The sequence below is a fragment of the Sceloporus undulatus genome, chromosome 1 (assembly GCF_019175285.1).
Source record: "Sceloporus undulatus isolate JIND9_A2432 ecotype Alabama chromosome 1, SceUnd_v1.1, whole genome shotgun sequence".
NCBI classification, from domain to species: Eukaryota; Metazoa; Chordata; class Lepidosauria; order Squamata; family Phrynosomatidae; genus Sceloporus; species Sceloporus undulatus.
Window position 1 is genome coordinate 41,485,074 of NC_056522.1, and position 26,877 is coordinate 41,511,950.

Here is a 26,877-nt window from a genome sequence, read left to right on the forward strand (position 1 = left end):
TCTATCTATCTATCTATCTATCTATCTATCTATCTATCTATCTATCTATCTGCTTCTGACTAAACAAGACTTTCTAAATGAATTACCATAATGTTTCAGCTTCTGCCTTCTCCAGTTACTCAAAATAAAAGTGAGCTGTCTCCAAGGTGGCAGTTTACAACACTGCTTTGGATGGCTGCTAAACATGATGGTATCCTTCAAAGAAGACAGCCACATCTATAAAGATTGCAAATTGCTTTATCATATGAAAAATTGCCAGAAGGATTCTGGGAACTGTAATCTCCCACAAGGAACTTGCCCAAGTTCTGCTCTTTATCCCTCTTGTTTCCTTGTATATGACTGCTTCTCCAACTCAACCATGTTCAGCTTTTAATTAAAAAATACATATAAAAATAAATATTTGATATTTGTCTCTTGCAAAGCCAAACTATTTTTCTTTTCACCCTGTTTTATCCCCCCACCCTGGTGTCAGTTTTGATTGTAACCACCTAACAGAGGGGGACCTGGCTTTTTTTTAAAGCATGCTGTATATAGTATAACTAAGCAAAGCATCCTAGACCCACAAATACTGATAAAAGAATAACTGCAAAATAGCAATGTTGTTTGATTTATTGGATTATATGGTTATCTTCTGGGTAATTTATAAAGCAGAAAGCTATTCTTGTACAGAAACAGATTTGTCTTTTTAAAAAAACACAAATAATTAGTTAAATCCAGCAAAAAAGAAAACCAAATTCTTACCCACCTTCTTTTTTTTTTTCTTGCCTGTTTAGAAGAAACTGGTGCTGAGAAAAGCTAATGTTCGAGTAGATCAAAAGCAAGATCTGTCATTTCAGTTTGAAAAAGACTCCAGGGTTTTATCCATGTGACAGAAGCCTTACATCTCTTTGAGCTGCATTTCACTTGGCAGCTTTATTTTGACAAACATTCCCAATTAGCAAGAAGTGCGACCTACCCACCTGCCTCACAACAGGGACAAAGAGAAAATATAATAACATTCCTTTTCAGATCAGATTCTGCATTAATCCTGAAAGAAGAGTGGGAGAATGGTCGCCCTCTAGATGTTACTGGACTGCAACTCCCATTAGCCCTCACCAATGTAGTCAATGGTGAAAAAGTTAGTAATTGCAATGCAGGAGAGTCACTGCCACATGCGTCTCACACCCAGGATGACCAGATGTCATAGTTGCAAAAGGGGACAAGGTACTGCAAAATATAGGACATTAAGAAAAATGTAGGACATTACAAATTAAAAGCTGAAAACACTAATACAGGGGTAGGCAACCTTTTTGAGCCAGGGGCCGTGTTGCTGTCCCTCAGACAACTGGGGGGCCGAAGCCGGGGGTGGAGCTTCCACCCCCTGGGGGGCGGGGCTGCGTGCCGGGGGTGGAGCCTCCACCCTCTGGGGGCGGAGCTCCCACCCTCAGGGCGGAGCTTCCACCCCCAGGGGCCAGGCCACCTCTTCTTTGCCAGCCCCTGACGGGGCCCCAGGCCCTGTCAGAAGCCAGGAAAGAGCCAGCGGGGACTGCCAGCGCTGGAGGCCTCCCCCTCTTTGCCGGCCCCTGACGCCAGAGGCCCACTGCTGCCACCAGAGCCCTCCTGGAGGACCCCAGCGAAGGCAACGGGCCTCTGGGAGGCTGGCTGCTGTCGCAGGAGCCCTCCTGGAGGGCCCCAGCAGAGGCAACGGGCCTCTGGGAGGCCCGCTGCTGTTGCAGGAGCCCGCCTGGAGGGACCCTGTGATGGCAATGGGCATCCCAGGGGCCCACTGCTGCCGCTGGAGCCCTCCTGGGGGGCCCCAGCGACGGCAACGGGCCTCCCAGGGGCCCCCTGCCACCGTCGGAGCCCTCCTGGAGGGCCCCTGCGACGGCAACGGGCCTCCCAGGGGCCCGCTGCTGCCGTCGGAGCCCTGTTCGAGGCTGAAATCTTGCGCGACCTTTTCTGTGGTTGCGCGACACTTCACCTCTGGGCGCCACCAGTTTTTCACCCAAAATGGCGGCGAAGTCTTGCGTGACCTCGGGGAAGGTTGCGTGAGAGTTCGCCGCCATTAAATGGCGGCGCCCAGAGCGGCGAGAAGCCGCGACCGCCGGCGCTGGTGGTGGCGGTGGCGGCAACAGCCGGGGGGCGGTAGAACGGCCTCCGCGGGCCAGATCTGGCCCACGGGCCGGAGGTTGCCAACCCCTGCACTAATATATATGTAAATGCATGCTTCTTAGTCATGCTCAAAATGAAGGATGCTTTGAAATTCCTCCTGGACAGAAGGTTGAAATGTAGGACATGTCCTGGAAAAGGAGGCTGTCTGGTCCCCCTGCTCACACCTGGCCAGGAAAGCAATTGAGCATGAACACTTTGCTGCTGGTATATTGTTAGAGTTCCCACTGAAAATAGTATTCCTGCTCTTAATAATAATAATAATAATAATAATGATGATAAATTTTATTTATGTACCGCTTTTCCACAGATCAAAGCAGTGTACAGACAATTACAACCATACAGGCATTTCATAAAAGGATAAAATCCCATAACAAAACCATACAATTACAGAACAATTACAAGTACAATCATTCACCTTCAAGGGTAAGCAGGGAATCGATGGCAACAGGGTAGATAACTTCATTCTTCAAGGGGGAAGGCTTGACAAAAAAGAAGAGCTTTAAGCCTCTTTTTGAATGTTTCTAGGGGGGGTTGTCAGATGGAGCTCCTCGGGTAGATCATTCCACACCCGTGGGGCCACCACTGAAAAGGCCATCTGGGATGTGGCAACATATTCGGAAAGTGGAATTACCAGTAAGTTCTTCCCAGATGTTCTGAGTGTGTGGGGCGGATCATATGGGGAGATGCGGTCCCTCAAGTAACTCGGGCCCAAGCCATGTAGGGCTTTATAGGTAGTGACCAACACCTTGTATTGCACTCGGAAGCGAATGGGCAGCCAGTGAAGATCTTTCAAGATAGGTGTTATATGGTCAAACCTGGATGCACCAGCAACCAATCTGGCTGCCATATTATGTACTAACTGAAGTTTCCGGACTTGGTACAAGGGTAGCCCCATGTAGAGCGCATTACAGAAATCTAATCGAGAGGTTATCAGATCATGTACCACAGTTTCAAGGTCCCTTTGGCCCAGAAAGGGCTGCAGTTGGCGTATCAACCGAAGTTGATAGCAAGCACTTCTGACTGTCACATCTACTTGAGATGTCAACTGCAGAGACGAGTCCAGAAGTACTCCTAAACTGCGAACTTCGTCCTTCAGGGGAAGTGTGACCCCATTCAGGACAGGTGGATAAATTTCCTTTCTAAGGCCTGGGGGTCCTTTCACCAGTACTTCCATTTTCTCTGGATTCAGGCTGACTTTGTTTTCCCTCATCCAGCCCATTACCAACTCCAGGCAGGCGTTCAGATGAGAGACGCCATCTTTAGTCACTGCATCAGTCAGGGACACAGAGAAGCATATTTGGGTGTCATCAGCGTACTGGTAACACCGTGCCCCGTGTCTCCGGATGATTTCTCCCAGCGGTTTCATGTAAATGTTAAACAAAGTGGGGGACAAAATAGCTCCTTGAGGGACACCAGATGTCAGTTCCCTCTTAGAGGAGCAAGTGTCCCCCAGCTTCACCATCTGGAATCTGCCCGAGAGGTAGGAACGGAACCACTGGAGCACAGTGCCCCTGATGCCCAGCTCTCTCAGGCGTTCCAGAAGGATACCGTGGTCAATTGTATCAAAAGCCTCTGAGATGTCCAAGAACACCAACAAGGTCACACTTCCCCTGTCAATGCCCAGACGGAGATCATCGACTAAGGCGACTATGGCAGTCTCAACTCCATAACCCACTCTAAAGCCAGTTTGAAATGGGTCCAGATAATCGGTTTCATCCAAGACTGCTTGGAGTTGGACGGCGACCGCTTGCTCGATCACCTGACCTAGAAATGGCAACAATGAGACCGGTCTGTAGTTATTCCTTACCAGGGGGTCCAAGGAGGGGTTCTTAAGCAACGGTTTAACTGTTGCTAGTTTTAGACTTGATGGAAATTTTCCCTCCCTGAATGATGCATTGATTATACGTTGTAACAGTAATGTTACAGCATTACCACCCTGGACGGTCAGCCAAGAAGGACAGGGATACTTATCCATACTTATATTTGTGTTCCTCCCTTTCCTGCAAGGGAAGAATATGGTTCTCCAGCCCATTTTCTCCTGGCAAGAACAACCTTATGAAACAGGTGACACTGAGAAGTAGTGATCTGCCCAGTCGTTGTCCAGCTCACTCTCCCCCAAGCCAACATCTGCCAGGTGTAGAGCTATATGTCCTATCCCCCCATTCCTATGGGAGCCCTGGTGGCACAGTGGTTAAATGCCAGTACTGCACCACAAGGTTGTGAGTCAATCCTAGGGCCTCAGGGCTAACTCAGCTTTCTATCCTTTCACAGGTCGGTAAAATGAGTACCCAGCTTGTTGGGGACAATTGGTTTATAGAGTGTAAACCACTTAGAGAGTGCTAAGTTCACTTATAAGCGACATAGAACTGTAAATGCTATTTCTATTGCTATGGTGGCTCAGGCTGATAGGAATTGTAACCCAATACAGGTAGGCTTGCCATTTCACAGTGGTGGGCGGGACTTTCCCGCCCCCTGGGGGGCGTGCCCGGTCCCGTCCCGCCCCCGCCCCCGGGTGGCTGCCCAACTCTGAGCTCCCAGGGCTGCTGCCTGCCTTCTATAGAGTGCTGCCTGTGAAACATGCCTGGAGCAGCAGCAGGAGGACTGAAACCAGCAGGGGCGGGGTCTGCTGCACTGCCCTGCCTCTATTGGCCAGCCCTCTGCTTCCTTATTTGGGCAACATCCGAGCAGGGAGGAATTTACACTCAGGCGAGCTGCTGCTTCCCCCTTTCGCTTTCCCCTCCTTGTCTTCTTATTATTGTTCCGTTTTTTTTCTTCTCCAAGTTCTCCTCCTCTTCCCCTCCTCTTCCTCCTCTCCTTTTTCTTCCTTTCTCCCCCCTCCTCATCTTCTTTTTCTCTTTCTTCCTCTCTCTAAGCCCCCCTCCTCTTCTTCTCAGGGGTCCAGGGCTTCTCAAGAAAAGAAAAAAGGCTTTGGATCTGTCCCATAAATCCCTTCTAAGTTGAGACATACCTGGGAAAAAGAGGGGCGAGGGGTTTGGGGGGGTTGGAGGGGGCAAGGAAAAGGAGGAAGGGGGGAATTGCTAAGAAGGCTTGGGAGTGGGAAATGTAGTTTTCAATGGCACAAGGGGCTGCCTGTGATCTTGCAAATGCTATGCCTGCTTGGAAGTGGGAAATGTAGTTTTCTAAGGCACAAAGGACTGTCTGTGATCTTGCAAATGCTATGCCTGCTTGGGAGTGGGAAATGTAGTTTTCAAAGGCACAAAGGACTGCCTGTGGTCTTGCAAATGCTATGCCTGCTTGGGAGTGGGAAATGTAGTTTGCAATGGCACAAAGGACTGTCTGTGATCTTGCAAATGCTATGCCTGCTTGGAAGTGGGAAATGTAGTTTTTAAAAAACGTGTCCTACATTTGAAAATGTGGCCCTACATTTGTCCTACATTTGTCCCAGTTTGGAGGTCCTACCTTATGGCAACCCTAAATACAGGGCACCAGGTTGGAATAGGCTAGTCTAACCTCTGTATGTCAAAATGAACTAGGGCAAGTTCAGTGTCAGACTGACAGTAGTTCTGGTTGCTTCAGAGCAGGCATGGGAAAACACAGTCCATTCAATGTTTTGGTCGGCAACTCCTTCAGCCCCACCCAGCATGGCCAGTATTATGGGCTTATGGGAACTGTGGTCCAAAACATCAGGTGGAATAAGATATCCCTCAGTCCTGTTCTAGAGGAATCAGATGCAGGACAGAATGGATACTTGGATAATGCAAGATAACTGCTTCTGTTAGCAATGGGAGACTAGAGTCTTCTGCCTTCATTTTTTTTTTCTACACTCACCTAAGCAGCCTAAATTAGAGGTCATGAACTTGTGACCACCCAGTTATTGTTGGATTCAAAGTCCCATAGCTATAGACTGGGGATAATAGTTGGGAAAATGTTGGCAAAGAAAAGTGTTGATGGTAAGGACTGGTACTGAGCATGGCAGTGTGTGTGTGTGTGTGTGTGTGTGTGTGGTGGTGGTGGTGGTGGTGGTATTGGGGAACACAAGGATGAAAGGACAAAAGGTTGTAATATCATTGCTTCAGGTCCTGTGGAAACTCACTGAAATTACTATTAACTATAGACCCTGTTAGACCTTGGAAGCTAGGTAGAGTCAGCCCATGTTAGTGCCAACAAATACCAGGCACTGTAGCTTATATTTCAGAGAAAGGAACAGGCAGAACATCTCTTTCAGTATTCCTTGCCTACAAAAACCTTATTAAATTCATGGGGTCACCATAAGGTGACAGGTGAAGGAAGACACATATACACATACATCTGCTATTTAACGTTGCTCTTTAGTCATTTAGTTCTATGGCAGGTCTGCCCTGATGAGTTTAGCAGGCTCTGCCCTATGTAAAGGTAAAAGTAAACTGTGGGGCATGGTGGCTCAGCAGTTAAGACACTGACTCTGACAATTGCAAGGTCAGCAGTTTGAGACCTAAGCACTGCATGACAGAATGAGTTCCCATCATTAGTCCCAGCTAGGTACCACTTTGGTGGGAAGGTAACAGCGTTCTGTGAAGTCATGCTGACCACATGGCCATGGAGTCATATGTGATAACACTGGCTCTTTGGCTTAGTAAGAGAGATGAGTGCTACCCCTTACAGTCAGTCACAACTAGACAAACCTTTCCAAGGGGAAAACATTACCTTTTTTAATCCTATGTAAGCATATAACAAGGGTGGGAGACATGCAGAGGCTGTTGCAACTGCAATTCCCATCTGTTCTAGCAAACATAGACAATGCTAAGTATATCTGTGTGTATAACTGTAAGTAAGCCTCCCTGAACTCAATGATACATGCTTCCAAATAGTGCAACTGAGAATATTTAATTCTTTAATTGTCTGGTTTTAGCTGCTGAGTATGCCTAAGGCTGCTGAGATGACTACCAACTGGGGGGATGGTGGGTATTTTACTTTGAGTATATGATAGTGTTTGCTTTATTGTGTTGTCTTTGATTATATATGTCAGGTGCTCCACCTTTTGGTGAAAAGGATGTTATAAATAAATGTTGTTGTTGTTGTTGTTGTTGTTATATCTGTAATGAGGCATGCCAGAGATTAACTGAGCAGCAAACAAGGACTGTGTTTGTTTTAAAATGTTCTGTATTTAAAAGATTACTTGAAATCTTCATGTTAATATTTATTACTGGGAGTTGCAGTACAAACCTCATCCCTGTTGTATATATGTATGAGTGTGTATGATATTTCATTTATTTCAAGGTGGCTTATAATATGTTAAAAGAAAATATAGCTATAATAGTATGTAATATGTAAGTTAAAAAACATTCAAAAGCCCACCAAAAAACACATTCAAAGCACTGTAAGGATTAAAAATACAGCACACACACCTCTCAACCCTACATTTTACAGCAGTCCTGTGATCCTCCTGACAAGCAAGTGTTTGCTGGCCATAATCTGTTTTCCTCATGTTTTGCTACAGCTCTCTTTCAGAGAGACTCATATCCCATCTCACAAATATTCCTGTACTTTGTACAGGAAGTGAGAGCAAAGGGAGGAGGCATGTTGTTTATTTGTGTTGGGAAGTAGTGTACTTTGGTCCTTGCAGGCTGCATTGTTCTGAGAGTTTCATGCAGCACAGTCACTGCCAAGAATGTAAAGCCATGTTCTTGAGGTCAGGTAGAAGGAGACACAAAGATGCCTTTGACAGACACCACCTCTGCCTGTTGGAGAGAGATCAGCTGATTCCAGACTTCATCCTTCTCTGTTCCAGGCTTCTTCAGTCTAATGAAATTTTTAAGAAAATGCAAACACTTACTCACTCTTTTGGATACTTGCAGATTTGTTTTTTCTATTTTTAATATACTCCCTTGGAGAGCCAGTATGGTGTAGTGGTTTGAATGTTAGACTAGGACTGTGGAAGACCATGGTTCAAATGCCTGATCAGCCATGAAACACACTGGGTGACCTTGGGCAAGTCACACTTTCTCTACTTCAGAGGAAAGCAAACCTCTGGAAGCACTTTGTAATCACCTTCAAAGCACATAACAACAGAAGCACATAGTACACAACAACAACAAAAAAAACACCCTTTCTTGAAATTTTTGTATAGGATATGCTCTTGAGTATTTATAATGATATAGGAGCTTGTTAAATCAATTTTAGCTGATACTGGCTAAGGAATACCTTACTGTGAGATCTTGGGTTTTCCCCCCTAACGAACCACGATTTATTAAATATTAGTTATGCCAAATTTTGTTGATACACAAATACAATGGAATAATGAGCCTGAATCCTAATCCTGTAATAGACCACTGAACAAATTATGCTGAGTCAATACCATTGATATAATGTTTCTTCTCTATTTGGGTCTAATAATAAGATTCAGAACATAAAATTGGAATGGTCCCTTAGTTCAACTAGGCCAACTGAAAGCTTGAAATAGTTAAACTTGGAAAGGTTTCCTTTTTTTTGGAATGGACCTCCAAGAATCCTCTGGCCAGCATGGACTGTTACCATCTTGGTTGAGAGATTCTGGGAGTTATTGTCTTTTTCAGTCTCCAGTCCAGTACTTTTCTTGATGCAGGAGATCCTGAGGTAGAACTTGTCCAACAAGTGCTTGAAAGTATCCAGCAACTGAGGCCTCACCATCCCTATAGAAGTAGTTATGGTGGTGCTTGTTATATAACTGGGTCTTTGGGACTTGTGCTGAAGAGTGATTCCTATGAACTCATGATGATGGTTCCTACTATTTGGTTGGTTTGTATCAGTCAGTATAACACTCAGGCCTGTTACAGACTGCCAAAATAAAGCTGCTTCGGGTCTCTTTGGAGGTATGCTATTTAAATGATGCATGAACCCTAAGAATCCGGAAGCTGCACCAAAGCTACACTCCAGTGCTTAGGAATGCTTTGGTGCGACCTCCAGACTCTTAGGACCCAAGCATCATTTAAATAGCATACCTCCAAAGAGACCCGAAGCAGCTTTATTTTGGCAGTCTGTAACAGGCCTCAGTCTCCCAACTGGAGAACACCAGAGTTAGCCCAAGTAATTTTACTGCCTGAAGCAAACATTAAACTGATGTATCCTTCATATTCTACATATGGAAGCTGTACTTGGACTGGCAAGTGAATCTCATTTCAATACTGGATCGTGTTCTCCATCACACCTGAGGCAGCAGTCTATAGGAATTCCAGGATTCCAGTTCCAGAGAACCAAGTGGGAAGTTGTCACTGCTGAGATCCCCCTGGTATTTCCTGACTGAGTCTGCTGCCACTCAGGCTGGTTGTGGTTGATGTTGTCTGCTTTCCAACTTATGATGACCTTAAGGTGACCCTATAGTGGTTTTTTCCCCCTGCAAGATTTATTCAGAGGCATTGCCTTTGTCCGAGGCTGAGAGAGTGTGACTTGCCCAAGGTCAGCCAGTGGGTTTCCATGACTTAGTGGAGATTTGAACCTTGGTCTCCCAGTGTCCTAGTTCAATGCTCAAACCAATATGCCATGCCACACTGGCTCTTCAGGCTGGTGGTACACCTTGGAAATCTCAGTCTATGACATATTGGTCTCATAGCTTCAGTCATGTTGCAGTGAACAGTGTTGTGTTATGTAAACCTTAGTATAAAATTGGATTTGTGTTGAGAAATGCTTCTGTTCTTACAGTCCTTGAATCTGACTACTCTACCCAAATATACACTGACCATGGGCCTGTAGCAATCAAAGCAGATTGTTGCTGTTGCATAATTTTGTATGGAGGCAATAGTCCACCAGACTGAGGGAAATGGTTTGGATTCCAATGGTTTAGATTCCAAGTACAAACATTCCTCCAGTACAGAGTATAGCAGCTTTGCATGAGCCAGTGGTGAGATTGTTTTTGTAAGACAGAATTAATCATGTTGGAAGGGTCAGAGGAGCTGTTTCTGTCACGTCCAGGTCATAGTTGTTTTCAGTTTGCTCAGCTCCGTAAGGCTTGTTTTTTTCTGTAAAAATAAAGAGAATAATCTTATCTAACTCTAAGGGTTTCAAAAAGGCAATACTGTATATCTTTCTCATGAGCAGGACTGGAGAACTCAACAGCTTTTCAGAATTAAATGAACTACAGCTTCTGTCACTCCATCATGGGCCACATTGGTTGGGGCTGACATTGCAAGCCAGCAGGACATACAATGATTTTAATTATTCATATTTTGGTTTAGTTGCCAAAAAAAAAAATATGGGCAGGAGGAAACCTGGCACTTTCTACATGATGTTATACTATAGCACCCATCTACCTTAATAATTGGCCATGTTGGCTGGAGTTGATGGGATCTGGAGTTAAACAACATCTGAAGTATCACAGCTTGCTTTGTTTGTTTGTTTGTTTATTTATTGGATAATATCCTGCCTTTCTCCCAAAATGGAATTCAAAGCCGCTTCCCCACCCTTTCTAATAATATATGAGGTGATCTATCTGTTAAGTGTCCCCCCCTCTGTACACAAGGAATGGAAGCCGTGGGAATTCCCTCTTGGAAGACAATGAGGGCTAGTACTGTTTAGCAAGGATGGAAAGGGGACTTCCTGAACAAAATTCCATGCTGTCCAGCTGCTTCCACTGCTTCTCATTTGCTTGCATGCTTCTCTCTGGGTCCAGGGTGGGCATAGCTTCCTAAAGGGAGAAGACAAGATGAACAGAAGAGGCAGCTTTTCATTCTAGTTGTTGCGGCCTCATGTGCTGACCTTCCCTCACTCAGAGAGGGCAACAGGCAGAGGAAGAGAAAGAAGGAGAAGCAGAACTTGGGCTATGGGCAGATAGTCACTGATGTCAGCCTATGATATTAGTCCTAACAGGGCTTGATTCCCATATACAATTGGTCATCCACATTTGCGGCTTTGACTTTTGTTTTAATTAAACTTAATCCAGACAAGACAGAGGTGCTCCTGGTCAGTAGGAAGGCAGATCGGGGAATAGGGACCCAGCCTGTGTTAGATGGGGTCACACTCTGCCTGAAGACACAGGTTCGCAGTTTGGGAATACTCTTGGACTCAGCTTTGAACCTGGAGGCCCAGGTCTCTGCTGTGACCAGGAGTGCTTTCGCACATTTAAAACTTGTGCACCAGCTGCTCCGATTTCTTGAGAAGCCAGAACTGGCCATAGTGGTACATGCCTTGGTTACATCACATTTGGACTACTGTAATGGGTTCTACATGGGGCTGCCTTTGAAAAGTGTTTGGAAAATTCAACTGGTCCACAGAGCTTCTGCCAATGCCCCTGTTGAAATAGCTTCATTAGCTGCCAGTTTGTTTCTGGGCACAATTAAAGGTGCTGGTTATTACTTATAAAATCCTACATGGATCAGGTCCATACTATTTGGCAGACCGTTTCTCCTGGTATGAACCGGCCCAGATTCTGAAATCCTCTGGAGAAACCCTTCTCTTCATCCCAACACCATCACAAACACGGTTGGTGGGGACGCAAGAGAGGGCCTTCTCGGTGGCTGCCCCTACAGTGATGGTGAACCTTTTACAGATCAAGTGCCCAAATTGCAACTCAAACCCCACTTATTTATTGCAAAGTGCCACGTCCCTCTGGCTTTCTAGTAAGAAACTCTGGCAAACTCTGTGCTAGGGCAACAGCATGTGTGTCCACAGAGAGGGCTCTGAGTGCCACCTCTGGCACGCGTGCCATAGGTTCGCCATCACTGCTAGACTCTGGAACTCCCTGCCCAGGGAAATCAGAACGGCTCCCTCCTTGATGGCCTTCCACCGGCAGGTGAAGACCTACGGTACTTGTTCACACAGGCATTTAAGGAATTACTATAAGGACAGGCTGGGATACTGGACCATTTTAAAAATTAGCTACAATTTTTTCTCTATATATAGTTTATCTTTTTAAAATATGTTTTATTCTTTTAATAACTATCTGTTTTAATTCCGTAATAATTTAATTTCTTTTTAATGTACTTTTTAAAATGTTTTTAATTGTACTACTGTATTTTTAATGCTGTGAAACCGCTCTGAGTCCCAGTCCTGGGAAAAGAACGGGAAACAAATAAATATAATAAATAAATAAATAAATAAATTTGCAGATTTGATTATTTGCTGGTTTGATTAATATGTTCTCTCTACAAAACACTAGATCCTCTAGCACAACTCTACCAGAAGTTGGCCATAGGGTTGTGTTGGAGAACCTAGAAGTTCCTAGAGAAACCACCTCTCCAGGCATTTATAGGTCATCCATCATAATTCTGTGATCAACCTCTGGCAGATGTTGACCACAGAGTTGTAGTGGAGGACCAGGAAATTCCTAGAGAGTTGTTCTCAGGTGAAAAGAATAGTGGTTTTTTTTTTGGGGGGGGGGTTTCCACATTCACGCGGTCCTTCACCCTAACCCCAGCAAATGTGGAGAGACCACTGTATATCATTTTGTGGTGACCTTTTTTTTTAATGCTACACTCGTCCCTCCACATTCACTGGGGTTAGGGGCATAGGACCCCCATGAATGTGGAAAAACTGTGAATAACAAAAACACTATGTTTTTACCTGAGAAAACACCTTGCTAAGAATGTCTAGGTCATCCAGTGCAACTCTGTGGTCGACATTTGCCAGACATTGACTATAGAGTTGCTCTGGAGGAGCTACAAATGCCTAGTGGAGTGTTTTCTGTAGCAATCTCTAGGTCCTTCAGTGCAACTTTTGGTTAAAGTTGATCATAGAGTTGCACTGAAGGACCTAGATATTCCTAGAGAGAACCTATTAATAAAATCCATGAATAATCATATCTGGAAAAGTCAAAGCTGCAAATGTGGAGACAAGAGTGTATTTCTGTTTCATATCAGCTGTGAACATGATATAGTGGTTCATACCCTCCCACATTTCACAGATGAAAAGTGGGACAGGTGTGGCTTTCCTTCCTCCCCTCTCCACTGAGTTGAGTGGAAACTACTTTTGTATGTTGAGCTCAGTTTGCAACAACTGAAATAAACTGAGGAAAAGGAGAAAAAGCAGGAGGAGGAGAGAGAAACTGGAACACTTTAAAAGCAGGACATTAAAGGATTAAGCAGGACTATGCCTGCCAAATTGGGACACATGGAGGAGGGTATGATGGTTTGAGTGGTGGACCAAGACTCTGAGAGACTGGGCTTTAAATCCCCACTCTGCCATGGAAACCCACTGGATTATCTTGGGCAAGTAGTACTCTCACAGGCTCAGAGGAAGGCAATGGAGAACTGCCTCTCAAAAAATCTTGCCAAGAAAACATTAGGATAGGATCGCCATAAACTGGAGGTGACTTAACGGCACATAAACCTTTTCATTTAGCTTTGAAATTAAATTATACAGCAGTGGTGTGTGTGTGTGTGAAGTGGTATGCTGTATTTTTAAATCATACATTAGTAATTATGTTCTAAATGTGTTTTTAATCTTTTTAACCATGGTTTTAAAATAATAATGTTATTCAATTCTTTTTTACTTTAGTAAAATAAGATTTCAGCTTACTCTTGTTTTCAGTTATGTAAGTCACCTTGAATCCCATCTAGAGAGAAAGGTGTGGTATAACTTCAATAAATAAAAAAAATGTGGAAAAATAACTTTTGTTGACCACACATCCCAGAATCCTCCTGTCAGTATGACTAGAGACAACACTTGCTGGTGGATTATGTTCTAAATGTGGGGGAGTTGTCACCCAAAAAATGTAACTTTCCAGCTGCTGTAAGCGGCTGTCTGAAGTCACATCCAGATGAGCTCCATGTGGTAGTGTTGCCTGTGAAAACTGCTTATTGTGTACAGTATTTATATCCTACCTTATCCTACAAGAGTCTCAGGGTAAATCAACAAAGTCAAGCCCAAGATCTGAGCTTCCTGGGTGAGGTGGCAGTGTTTCAAACTCAGGTCTCCCTGTTCTTGTACTTAATATCCATTATATCAGGAGTGATCCAACTTTGGGGCTGATGGGACAACACTGATCTAACCCTAAGCATTCCTTCTAATCAACAAAGAGGAGTCCAAGGTGTACTTGGCTTTGCAGGGGAGGAAGTTGGGTAGCAAATGTACTGGATGTTCTTGGTTGTGCCTCCAGTGACCCCTATGCTTTGAGGAAGGTGATCCCACCCTCTGCCCCATCAGCTACTGCCCCTCATAACCCCTTTCTTGCAGCTATAATAAACTTCAGTGGCTCAGTAGTAATTTAGCTGAATGTTCTCCTGCTCTTTAATGACATCAATTTGTTTCTCTTTCAGAATGTGGGCAAGGCACTACAAAAAGGCTGCCGTTACCTGGTCCTCGGCCTGCAGGGATTAGCCAATGCCTATTCATCCCCACTTGGAGTGGCCGTTTCAGTAGCGACAGCTTTCCGTTAGACCTCAGCTGAAGAACCTGGCATTGAAGGACAAGGCAGTATCTCCTGCTCTCACACACTTTGTCTTCGGATATTACTTCAGCTCAGTAATAAGGAAAAGAAATAGATCACATTGAACATTTCGGGCATAAGCTGATATACTCTGTTTTAAAGAAACTATTCTTTCTGTTTGTATACTGGAACATCAGATTGACAGAACAAGTGAGACCAAAGGTTTGATTAGCTTTGATTAGTTGTGCCAGGTTTAGAAAATACAGTACTTTTGAGCATAGCAGGCATAGGCACACAGTCTGCACACATTCTCTCTCACAAAAGCTATGGTGGAAGAAGAGGAAAGTAAGTAAGTCAGAGAAAGAGGCAAGAGTAAGGAAGGAAAGAGAGATATACAATAAAAAGAGAAAGAAATAGAAGACAGAAACGTTTGGCATTTTCCCCCTAGCAAGGCATCATGACAATCTAGCATTCATCAGATACAGTCATTTTCAGCACTGCCTCTCCTTAGTATGAACAGCTGTATCAGTAGGTTGTATGTTAAAACAAAGGAGCACGGCCAGAAACAAGCAAGACAAAAGATGCAGGATCTGAAAGGGAAATAGATTGGCAAAATAAGAACTTGGCGTTATAAGAGATTGTATTAAAATGTTCACATAATATGCATCTTATCTCCAGCATGAGTCCGTTATAGATACTTTGGAGCCTGGTGAAACAACCACAGGGAAGGTTTACCAGATTCTATGAATGGTAGTTTCCATTTCTCTGAGGAAAACATTGAAGGGAACATTTTTGCCAGAAGTAACTTCTCCCCTCGGGATGCATTCAGATGATGACAAAAGTACCAGCATGGCGTAGTGGTTTGAGTGTTGGCTTACAGTGATGGAGACCAGGGTTCAAATCCCCACTCAGCCATGGAAACCTGTTGTGTGACCTTGGTCAAGTCATACTCTCTCAGCCTGAGAGGAAAGCAAAAGCAACTCCCCTATGAATAAATCTTTAAAAAAATCCCATCAACAATGCATGATAGCCTTGGGGGTCACCATAAGTCAGAAATAACTTAAGGGTACATAACAACAATACAAAGTAACACTTGGCAGGGGATTAGACTGGATGGACCTTGTGGTTTCTTCCAACTCTACAATTCTATGATTCGATATACAATCTTGACATTCAGATTGTGGAATCATATAATCATAGAGTTGGAAGAGAACTCAAGAACCATGCAGTTCAACCCCTTGCCATGCAGGAATTAACAATCAAAGGACCCCTGATAGATGGCCATCCAGCCTTTGTTTAGAATCCTCCAGAGAAGGAGATTCCACCATACTCCAAAGCAGTGTGTTCCACAATCAAATACAGTAGCTCTTACGGTCAGGAAGTTCCTCCTAAGGTTTAGGTGGAATCTCTTTTCTTGTAGTTTGAATCTATTGCTCTGTGTTCTAGTGTCTTGAGCAGCAGAAAACAAGCTTGCTCCATCCTCATTATGACATCCCTTCATATATTTAAACAGGGCTATCATATCACCTCTTAACCTTCTCTTCTCCAGGCTAAACATACCCAGCTCCCTAAGTCTCTCCTTCTAGGGCATGATTTCCAGACCTTCCACCATTTTGGTTGTCCTCCTCTGGACATGCTCCAGCTTCTCAACATTTTTAAATTGTGGTGCCCAGAACTGGACACAATATTCCAGGTGGGGCCTGACCAAAGCAGAATAGAGTGGCATTATTACTTCCCTTGATCTAGACACTATACTTCTATTGATGCAGCCTAGAATTGCATTGCCTTTTTTAGTTGCTGCATCACACTGTTGACTCATGTTCAGTTTGTGATCTACTAGGACTCCTAGATCCCTTTCACATGTACTGTTGTCAAGCCAGGTGTCCCCTATCCTATATCTGCACATTTCATTTTTTCTCCTTAAGTGATAGTACCTTACATTTCTCCCTGTTAACATTCATTTTGTTTGTTTTGGTCCAGCTTTCTAATCTATTAAGATTATTTTGAATTTTGATCCTCTCCTCTGGGGTACTAGCTACTCCTCTAATTTGGTGTCATCTGCAATTTTGATAAGCATGCTCTCTATTCTTTCATCCTCATTGTTAATAAAGATGTTGAATAGCAGTGGACCCTGAACAAAACCCTGTGGCATCCCACTGGTCACTTCTCTCCAAGGAGCACCCCTTTGGCTTCAACTGGTCAACCAGTTACAAATCCACCTAACTATTGCATTGTCTTGCCCATATTTGACTAGTTTGTTGACAGAATATTGTGGGAGATATTACTGAAATCAATATATGCTACATCCATGGCCTTCCATTTCCCCCCCCCCCCCCCCCCCCACTAAAAAAAAAGATCAGATTAGTCTGGCATTACTTGTTTTTTAGAAACCCATGTTAGCTTTTTGCTGTTCTGGCATTCCTTTCTAAATCCTTACATTCTCTGTTTAATGAATGTGTACTGAAAATTATTATTTTTTTAAGAAGGAAAGGCCAATGCAAAGCAGTGAATACTGTTGCAGACACCAATATCCTAGGATATCTTCTCCACCATCTGAAAATATCTGAGTTTAAAATAAAGGAGGGGGGGGGGAATCCCTGATTTTTTTTTTATCAAAGCTTATTAAAAATTGTTTAAAAGCACATCTGATCTGAGATCACAAAAGATGTATATTTGGGAATTGTTTTTGTTTTTGACTAACAGAAGGCATTGAAATGGGTGGGAATCCCATTGCTCACAAATTAAATTGTATGTGTCCATTTGTCTCCACTGGGTATCCAAAAGCCAGGACTACGTGTCCATTAGGCATACTTGTATTAATTTAAAATACCTGACTTTCTCCACAGCATGAATATTTCCAAACAGGAGGGGGAACATCTCCTGCCAATCCTGTGACTACAAAAGGACTGGGCTTTACACTGCATTAACAGTGGCTATTATGTACTGTTGGTGGTGCCAGGGGTGCCGCTTTGATCATCCCCTTCAGAACAGCTCTGTCTTTCAAGAGTCTCATTTACAGAGGGATCAGGCAGAAGGGCAAGTGGAGTCCCAGCTCTCTTCCAGAAATGGGAAAATTATTCTCATAATCTCCCAGTCAGCATGGCTGCATCTCTCTTTGCTCAACTGCATTTAAAACACCTGAATGTTACATGGGTATGTAGGATGGATGTTCACATTATGGCATTGAGTAAGTGAAAACATCTTCCTGAGATGCTGTAGATATCAAAAGGATCACTTGCACATCTCTTGGAAAAGGATGAAACTATGTGTCAGTTTAACCGTCTAGGTGGAAAGAAATCTCCCAGTGCTGCCATTTATAGAGTTGTCTTGTTTATATTGATGAGAACCCAGCCATATATTCCAAAATGGTATATTTTTGCTTAGATATAAGTAATATTGTATGTCTTGGCCTTTACTGGTATTGACAAGACAACCCAGCTTTTGTATACTTCAAAATGATAAACTTCTGCTTAGATAATAAATACTTTTATTCTATACCTTTTATCTCTTCTCTGCCTTACAGTATTCAGGTAAAAATGTACATGTACTTTTGGAAAGAAGTCTTAACTACATTATTGTTGTTTTCATTTATAAACCTAGAAACAAATAAAATTATCTAATAAATTAAACAGATTAAACCAGAATATAATTTGAATGTAAACTCCATTTGTTTTTTCTAACAATTTCCTGCTTTTTATAAACGACAGAGTGAGTGGAAGGGCAAGTGGAATAATGTAGGATCTCTCAATCATGCAATACTTTGTTGCTTAAAGTTCTCTCCCTTAGAGTCCAAAAATTTGAAGTTTTGTAGGGAAGGATTACTCTTGGGGTTGAAATCTCATGACCTGCTGTGCTTCTTCAGGTCATCAGGCAGGGAGATGTAGCTCAAGATTAATGGCATGGGTGCACCAAAAGCCAAAAGCAAAGGGAGGGGATTAGGGAAAGGATGGTGAGTGCATGCATTTGGAGCAAGGCAGAGAATTCAGCTGCAACATCGTGACTTGTGAGCCATCTTGTACAAGCCCTGGCAGTCGGAGTGCAGGGCTTGGGACTTGCTATGGATGTTTCTTCTGTTAACATCACCCAGTGTGGTAACTCTTGGTGTCATCCCCACATTGACTTTCTCCCATGCCACTCCATACAGAATCCTTAGTAATGTTTTTGTGCTAATATTACTCATAAATCGTAATTCTCGTATGTCACTGAATGTAATGATAATAGTTGTGACGCAAACAATTAACAAAATTAAAATTATACCTTTAAATAACAGTATCATACACACAGCCTAAATGTATTTGCATTTACATAGCTTCATGTGGTTTAAGTGAAAATTAGGTACAATGTATTTTAAAAGAAAATTTTAAAAGAATAAACTTTAAATTAGTGATAATATTTTTTTAAATTTAAAATTTACTTTTGCGTTTTAAATTCAGCTTGCAGCAACTGAAGTAAGGTGAAGACAAAAGGGGAAAGTGGAAGGAGGAGAGAGAACTGGGACACTTTAAAAGCAGCTAGAAAAGTCAGATGACAGAGGATTGATTCAGGACAGTCTCTGCCAAATTGGAACAGCTGGAGGGTATGCATTACCTAGCTTGAGGCAGCTGTCTTAGAAAGCAGGTTTTAAGTGTCATGAAAGGACAACAAACTACTTATTTAATTTGTTATGGAGTCTTTATGACCTGATATGGAGACAGTTGATTGTGGAATTTTCTACTTAATAGGCCCAAATAACATGGCTGTCTTTGGCATTTATGCATTTTGACCAAGCAGGAAGTGTCATTTGCTCTGTCTCAAACAGTCAAATGTCTTCAGCCAGCTCTGATCCAAAAGCACATATTTGCTGAAGCTAAGTAGATGTGTGCCTGTCCAGTGCCTGGACAGAAAAGTGTCTGGGAGCCTCATGCCTGCTGTCCTCAGTTTAGTGTAAAAAAAAATAGTACAATGTTCATTTAACAAGTAATGAGATGAAATGCTTAATCACTTCCTAATGGAGTTCAGTTGTTCAAGGAATCAAGGAACAAAAAATACACCTAAAAAAGAGGGAAATTAAAAACCTGTCACATGCAATTAGGAACTGTTGCTCCTAAATGAAAATGTATTTTTCAAATGGTCACTTTTTAGGCCTGGTTACTAAGACACAGCTGTTTCAATTAAAATTTGAATTCCTGCATTGTCGGGTTGTTTATAGCACCCTCTACTGTGAAGAATTCAAATTCTCATGGGAATTAGGAAAACTAGTTTTAAACTATTTTAAAAGATGAAATCACAAGAAAAACTCTGCTGGATTGGGGAAAAAAAGCTTCTGTAGTTCAGGATCCTCTTTTCCATAGAAGCAGACAGATCCCTGTGAGATGCCTACAAGCAAGGCTTATGGAATAGAGTCCACACACTCATGTTCAGCACCAGCATATTGCCTCTCCTACACAACAGTTGCTTCATAAACACTTTCTGCCTTTCTCCTGGAAAAGTAGAGAATGCCAGCTGATAAAATCATTTCCTAAAACAATGGACAGGTTATAGTTCTTTCTGTTCTAAACCTGTTGGCCTTGATTCACTCTCTTCTCCTTTAAACTTCATTTTCATATTAGGTCTTGATATGCAAATACCGTAACATTCTTCAGTTTTTGGGTTGCTTAGGCTTGTATTGTATCTGAAAGAAACTGGCAGGCAGACCAGACCATTAGGTACACACAAGAGGATATTTATCTACAGTTTAGAAATTAATGTTCCATCTCTCCATAGAGAAGTCACAGAAACAGGGCTAGACTGCTGGTGGAAATAAACTGACTAGAGACATGAGCTCAGTATTGCCTTTCAGTGTCTGTGTGAACTACCTGGCATGTTTGTCCTGAAACATCTGAGAATGTGGGCTATTTCATGATTTATATCCATGCCTTAAGTGGGAGCTTTTCTACTCATTAATGTGTATTGCATAGACACCAATGTCTAGAAAATGTGTTTTTGGAAATATGGTCATTTTATATTAATGTATATGGCCAGCTGACACTGATATCCTCTGTATTCTTCACCTTCCCCCTCATTTTCCTTGCTTCTTTTTGTTTATTTTCTTTGTAATCATATTTTATTTTATATCTAGCTTGCAAGCTACATTTAAAACACACACACACCTCAGAATGAGGTGATCAGCCCAAACTCAGGCACGGTACAGACCACCCAAAAAGGGTGGCCTCCCGGCGCCTGTTTTTCTGCCGGAGGGAAGCTGCAGCTGCAAACCCGCATGGCTTCCCACTGGCAGAAAAAGAACCGGCAAAATGGGTTCTTCTCAAGCCACAATGGTGGTGTAACAAGTGCACCACTGGCGCACTCGTTACGTAAGCATTGCACAGCGCTGTGCAGATGCAGGGGGGATGCAGTGCAGTGCTTACGTAACAATGACTGTGCCCATGTATACAGGGTGCCGCCATTGTTACGCCCTTGTCACGTGTGAGGGTTGCGGGGCATGTGGGCACTCCGCCCTCCAGGCAACCCTAGCATGTGACAAGGGCATCAGAAAGGCCCGTTTGCACTGGGCCTATGTTACATCCAGCTGAAAATAAGGGTCATTTTTTACTGGCTGGTCGATTGAGAATTATAGAACAATCCAATAATGCAGAAATTCAAATTTTCATAGAAGTGGCTGTGCCTCTGTAAGCAAGCATATAAAGAGTCAAACAAGATATTAAAGGGAATGTATGCTTCTTCTTCGTGGTCTCTGCGAATCATACAAATGGGTTTCACTGCGCCTGCGCAGTGCTGCTCGGAACCTACTGGAATCACTGGGCAGAGTTAACTCTGCAACATATTGAAACTTTTTGGCAGTAACTCCGCCCACCCGTTATAAGGCCCCTGCCTTCCCGCTCTTTTCCCCAGTTCCTTTTTTCCGCCGCGCTAGCTGCTTCAGGGAACTTTCGCTTGCTTTGCTTGCTTGGAATCACTTTCGTTTTTTGACCTCAGACTGTATTCTTGAACATTCTTTGTCTCCCGCCCCTGGTAACTTCGGACTTTCGGACTGTTGACCTCGTTTTCGGATTCTCCTCTGGCTTTGTCGATCTTGGAAATGCCTGCACCCTTTAAGAAGTGCGACATTTGTGGGGGCAAGGTGCCCGTTCAAGACCCGCACTCCTCCTGCCTGCTGTGCCTGGGCAAGAACCATGACACCAAGGCCTGCCTGCTCTGCAGATCCCTCTCCTCCCAGGCCAGGAAAAACCGTGAGTCCCGACTCACTTTGGCGATTGCCCTGGGGAAGGTGCAAGAGGGAGGTTCGCGGTCATCTTCTGTCCCGCCTTCGGCGCCCCCCGCCTCATCTTCTCGGGCCAGTGTGTCCAGTGTTGGATCTGGGAGAACTGCCGTCCCCAGCGTGGTGTGTGTCCCGGCCGGGACCCCTTCCACCACCTCCGATGTGGCCCGTGGCTCCAAACCGCCCAGTGCCACCGACAAACCCTCCAAGTGCCCCCACAAGTCGTCGGGGACTGAGGGTACCGAGCCGACCTCCAAACCGGCGGGGAAATCGGAGGGCTCGCGTCCGAAGAAGGCCACCGAGCCGGAGGTCCACCTCGCCTCGCCTTCATCCTCCAAGGCATCCAAGCATGCCCCGAAGCCTAAGGAGCTGGCTGGGCCTGTGGAAAGGACGAAGTCTCCAAGGCCTTCATCGTCGGCAGCGGCTGCTGTCCTCCTGGACCTCCCGGACAATCCGTTCTTCCCAACGGAGGAGCTTCCCAGGCCTGGGAAGAAGAGGCACCACGACAAACCGGTACCGGACACTCCACTGCCTCTGCCCACCATGGACTTTGTCCACGGGACGGACGACACCGTTCTTCCTCGCTCCCCAGAGCACCGGTCGCCCTCCCACCCGGCAACCGACGACGAGGAAGACCAGCCCCGCGGGCATGACATTCCCGACCTCTTCTTCGACACGCAGTCGCGCCGGTACTACGTGTCTGTTTCGGAGGACAGAGCGATGAAGGAGTTCACCAGGCTGAACCCCCATCCCGTAGACTGGGCCACCCCGTCCAGATCGGTCCCGACCGTGTCGGTCTACGAGAGGTCGCCGTCTCCACCCCGCAGGCGCTCCCGGTCTTCAGCTGACCTCGCTCCAACCCGCCCGAGATCCCAGGTTAGAGTGACGGACCCTCTCTCCTCAGACCTGGACTCCGAAGACGAGCCGCTGCTTCCTTCTGAGGCACCCTCGGACGAAGATGTCCTCTCGGATCCGGCCTCCCCCCAGAGGATGCACAACCCAGAGCCGTCTTCCCCATCGGACGACGTCCGGTCCTTCACCGAGCACGTCGTCAAGATGGCGAAGGCCCTCGACATCGAGCTCGCTTCCGCGGAAGATGGCACCGAGGACCCGGTTGAGCCTACTCCGCCGTGCCTGCCTCTCCTTCCCTCGCTCCAGACCATCGTCAAGAGGTCCTGGGACTCGCCGGCCACCCTGTCGGCGCCCTCCCGTAAGGTGGAGTCACTCTATAGGGTCACCCCGGCGAGTTGCCCTTGGTTGGCCAACCACCCCAGGCCGAACTCTGCCATCGTGGAGGGAGCCCAACACAGCTTCGTCCCGAAACAGGCCACCTCCCCTGTCGACCGGGAGGCGAAGAAGGTGGACAGACTGGCCAAGAAGGCGTACTCGGCATCGGCTCTTGGGGTCAAGGCTGCCAACTACACCGCCTGCATGGGGGCCTACATCCAGACCCTCATGGAACGGATCTCCCCCCTCGTCCCGGACGTCCCGGATGACATCCAGAGGCAGCTGGTGGAGATCAGGGACGAGGCCCATTCCATTGGAAGTTGGCTCATCACCACTTCCAGGAATATGGCGGACTGCTCGGGGAGGGCCATGTCAGCATCCATGGCACTTCGACGCCACGCCTGGTTGAGGGCCTCCGACCTCAACCCTACGGTCAGGGCGGCCATCGAGGACATGCCGCTCGACGGGACCGGGCTCTTCCACGCCGAGACCGACGACCGCCTGAACCGCAAGTTCAGGATGAAGGCGGCGGCGAAGAAGCACGGCATGTCCTCAGCACCGGCTTCTCCGTTCCGGAAGCGTCAGCGCCCGTGGCAGCCGCAAGGTCAGTCACAGGGGACCTTCCCCCGGGATCGGCAGTCCCAGCAGCAGGGCTCCCAGAGACACCGCTTCCCCTCGCAGTCTTCCTCCTCCTCTGGCCGTCGCAACTTCCCGCCTCGGTACCGCAAGTCCCGCCGGCAGGACACCGACCAGGGGAAGAAGAGAGCCTGAAGGGACGCAGCGCGCTTTGTCTCTCCTTCACCCCTCTTCTTTTTGGACATTCTGAGGCCCTTCGCTAACACCTGGGCCGCTATAACATCGGACTCGTGGGTTCTCAACATCGTCCGTAGGGGTTATGCCCTCGAGTTCCAAGAGCTCCCTCCAACTGGAGCCTTCATGTCCACTCCCCCCTCGGACACCCTTCTCGACGAAGTGCGCACCTTGCTTGGTAAAGGGGCAATCTCCCCTTTGCCGCCCGACCAATGTCCTCGGGCCTTTTTCTCCAGGTACTTCACGGTAGCGAAAGCGGATGGGGGCATCAGGCCCATCCTGGACTTGAGACAATTGAACTTGTTCCTTGACTACCGTCGCTTTCGAATGGTAACCTTGGCTTCCATTCTGCCTCTGCTCCACCAGGGCCTGTGGTTCGCAACCGTCGACCTGAAGGACGCCTACTTCCACATCGGGATCCGAGAGTCCCACCGGAGATTCCTCGCCTTCGCTGTCGGCTCCGCCTCGTACCACTACAACGTGCTTCCTTTCGGCTTGGCCACGGCTCCACGAGTCTTCACAAAGTGCATGGCACCGGTGGTGGCATACCTTCATCATAGGGGCTTCATGGTCTTTCCCTACCTGGACGACTGGCTATTTGCAGCCGAATCCCAAGGCGAGCTGCAGGAGGCAGTCTCATTCGCCTTGCACCTCTTGGACTCCCTCGGGCTGGTCGTCAACAGGGAAAAGTCCCACTTCACACCGACCAGACAGGTCAAGTTCATCGGGGCCATCCTCGACTCCGAAAACTGCTTAGCCTTCCTTCCTCCGGACCGGTTTCAGGCCCTGACAACGTCCCTCAGGCCGTGCATCTCCCACAGAAGGGTGAGAGCCAGAGACGTTCAAGTCGCCCTAGGCCACATGGCATCGACGACATTCGTCACCCCCTGGGCAAGACTTCGTCTTCGACCTCTCCAATCCTGGTTCCTCTCCGTCTTCTCTCCGTTGGAGGACCCTCCTTCAAAGTGGCTCACGATACCGAGACCGGTGGCCGCTTCCCTCAGATGGTGGCTAGACAGCTCCAACGTCTGCACCGGGATGCCCTTTCATCAGCCCCAGGCACAACTGACTCTGACAACAGATGCATCCCTGGAGGGATGGGGCGCCCACCTGCTCGACCTCGTCGTCAAGGACAGGTGGTCCGCACAAGACAAGCTCCTCCACAGCAACGCTTTGGAGATGCTCGCAGTGGAGAAGGCTTTGAGGGCGTTCGAGTTTGCTGTCACAGGAAGAGTGGTCCTCCTGAGGACGGACAACACCACCGTGATGTACTACATCAACAAACAAGGTGGTACCAGATCCAGGACCCTGCTCGACCTCACGCTCCGCATCTGGGACTGGTGCATCCAGAGGCGCGTCCTCCTCCAGGCGATTCACCTTCCCGGGGAGGACAACGAGTTGGCAGATCGCCTCAGCAGATCTCCCTCGGTGTGCCACGAGTGGAGGCTCCATCCCGAGACGGTCAGCGACCTCTTCGATCGGTGGGGAACCCCCCGGATCGACCTCTTCGCGACCAGGTGGAACAGCCACTGTCCCCAGTTCTGCTCCAGGAAGCTATTAGACGGATCCCTCGGAGACGCATTCGCTTTCCTCTGGACGGGGGAGCTCCTCTACGCCTTCCCTCCGTTCCCTCTCATCATCAGAGTGGTGTCCTAGATGACAACGGACCGCTCGCATGCGATCCTGATCACCCCGTGGTGGCCGAGACAGCCGTGGTTCGCATCCCTTCTCCACCTCTCCAGGAGATGCTTCCTCCGTCTCGACCCTCGTCCGGACCTGCTGTCGATCCAGGACGGACGGATTCTCCACCCGGACATCGAGAGCCTGCCGCTGGTAGCCTGGAGGATTCGGCCCTGACTGCCTTGCCAGAGGCAGTGAGGACGGTGATCCTGGCTGCGAGGAAACCTTCCACCCAGCGCTCTTATGCCCTGAAATGGAGGAGATTTTGCCTCTTCCTTGACCAGAAGGGCTTGTCTCCTACACAGATGTCCACTCCAGTGGTGCTGGAATTTTTGATGGCGCTTTTGGATGGAGGGCTGTCCCTCACATCCATCAAATGCTACCTGTCTGCCATTTGTGCCAAATACCAGTTCGGGGGGAGGGTTTCTTTCTTCAAAGACCCCTTGGTGAAGGGGTTCCTGAAGGGTTGTGCCAACCTGTATCCCCCTGTGTCGGTACCAACGCCGGCTTGGAGCTTGGAGTCGGTACTGTCCGCTCTCCAATCCAAGCCCTTTGAACCGATGGCCACAGTGGACTTGTGACTATTGACTTGGAAAACCGCTTTTCTTGTGGCCATCACCTCTGCCCGCCGCGTGGGCGAACTCTGTGCTTTACGGAGGGACCAGCCATTCCTGAGGTTCCACAAGGACAAAGTGGTCCTCCGTACAGACATCACCTTCTTGCCTAAGGTAGTGTCTGCTTTCCACATGTGCCAGGACATTGTGTTACCCACTCTCGCATCCAACCCAACGTCGGATGAGGAGTGACGCCTACACTCTCTTGATGTCAGGAGAGCACTGGCATTTTACCTGGACAGAACTGCTGCCTCAAGTCGGTCCGAGAGACTTTTCCAATGCTACTCGGAACCGAAGAAGGGGTTGCCTGTGTCTGCGCAGAGGTTGTCCAAATGGGTGGCTGGTACCATCCACCTCTGCTATGAACTGTTAGGCAAGCCTCTCCCTGGCAGGGTTGGGTCCCATTCCACAAGGTCAATGGCAGCATCCTCTGCATTCCTCTCGGGTATTCCTTTGGAGGATGTCTGCAAGGCTGCGGTCTGGTCCCAACCTCTGACTTTTATTAAGCACTATAGGTTGGACACCAGGGCCATTTGAGACGCAGCTTTCGGGAGGGCTGTGTTAGTTTCAGGGTTTCATTGATTGCACTACTGATGTTTTATGTTTACTACACTTGTATAGTTGACACTGTTTACATTTGGTGTATGTTGGTTTGCACAAGTTCCATGGGATCGGTCTTTCATGACCTCTGTTCCCCCCTCAGGTTTAGCAACGTTATTGCTATTTGATTTGTGCATGAACAAAAAGACTGACTCTTTTATGGTTCAAGGTGTTTTATTTTTAATAAATATACCTTTGGTTCACCATAGCTTTGGTCTCAGGACACTCCCTCCGCCGCATACCTTAGCTTGTCAGTCTAAACCCATTTGTATGATTCGCAGAGA

The 26,877-nt window shown here is 46.4% G+C and overlaps 1 protein-coding gene across 2 annotated transcripts in view; it reads left to right on the forward strand.

Moving 5' to 3' along the window:
• C1H1orf115 (chromosome 1 C1orf115 homolog) overlaps nucleotides 1-15,395 on the forward strand; it is a 21,008-nt gene extending 5,613 nt beyond the window's left edge. The window contains exons 2-3 of one of the 2 annotated variants that reach the window (XM_042452234.1): nucleotides 7,001-7,049; nucleotides 14,316-15,395. In XM_042452234.1, coding sequence (XP_042308168.1) covers nucleotides 7,001-7,049; nucleotides 14,316-14,446 — 180 coding nt within the window. In that variant the 3' untranslated portion in view covers nucleotides 14,447-15,395. The remainder of the gene's footprint in view (nucleotides 1-7,000; nucleotides 7,050-14,315) is intronic. The other variant, XM_042452235.1, reaches the window with a different exon arrangement.
• The last annotated feature ends 11,482 nt before the right edge of the window (nucleotides 15,396-26,877 follow it).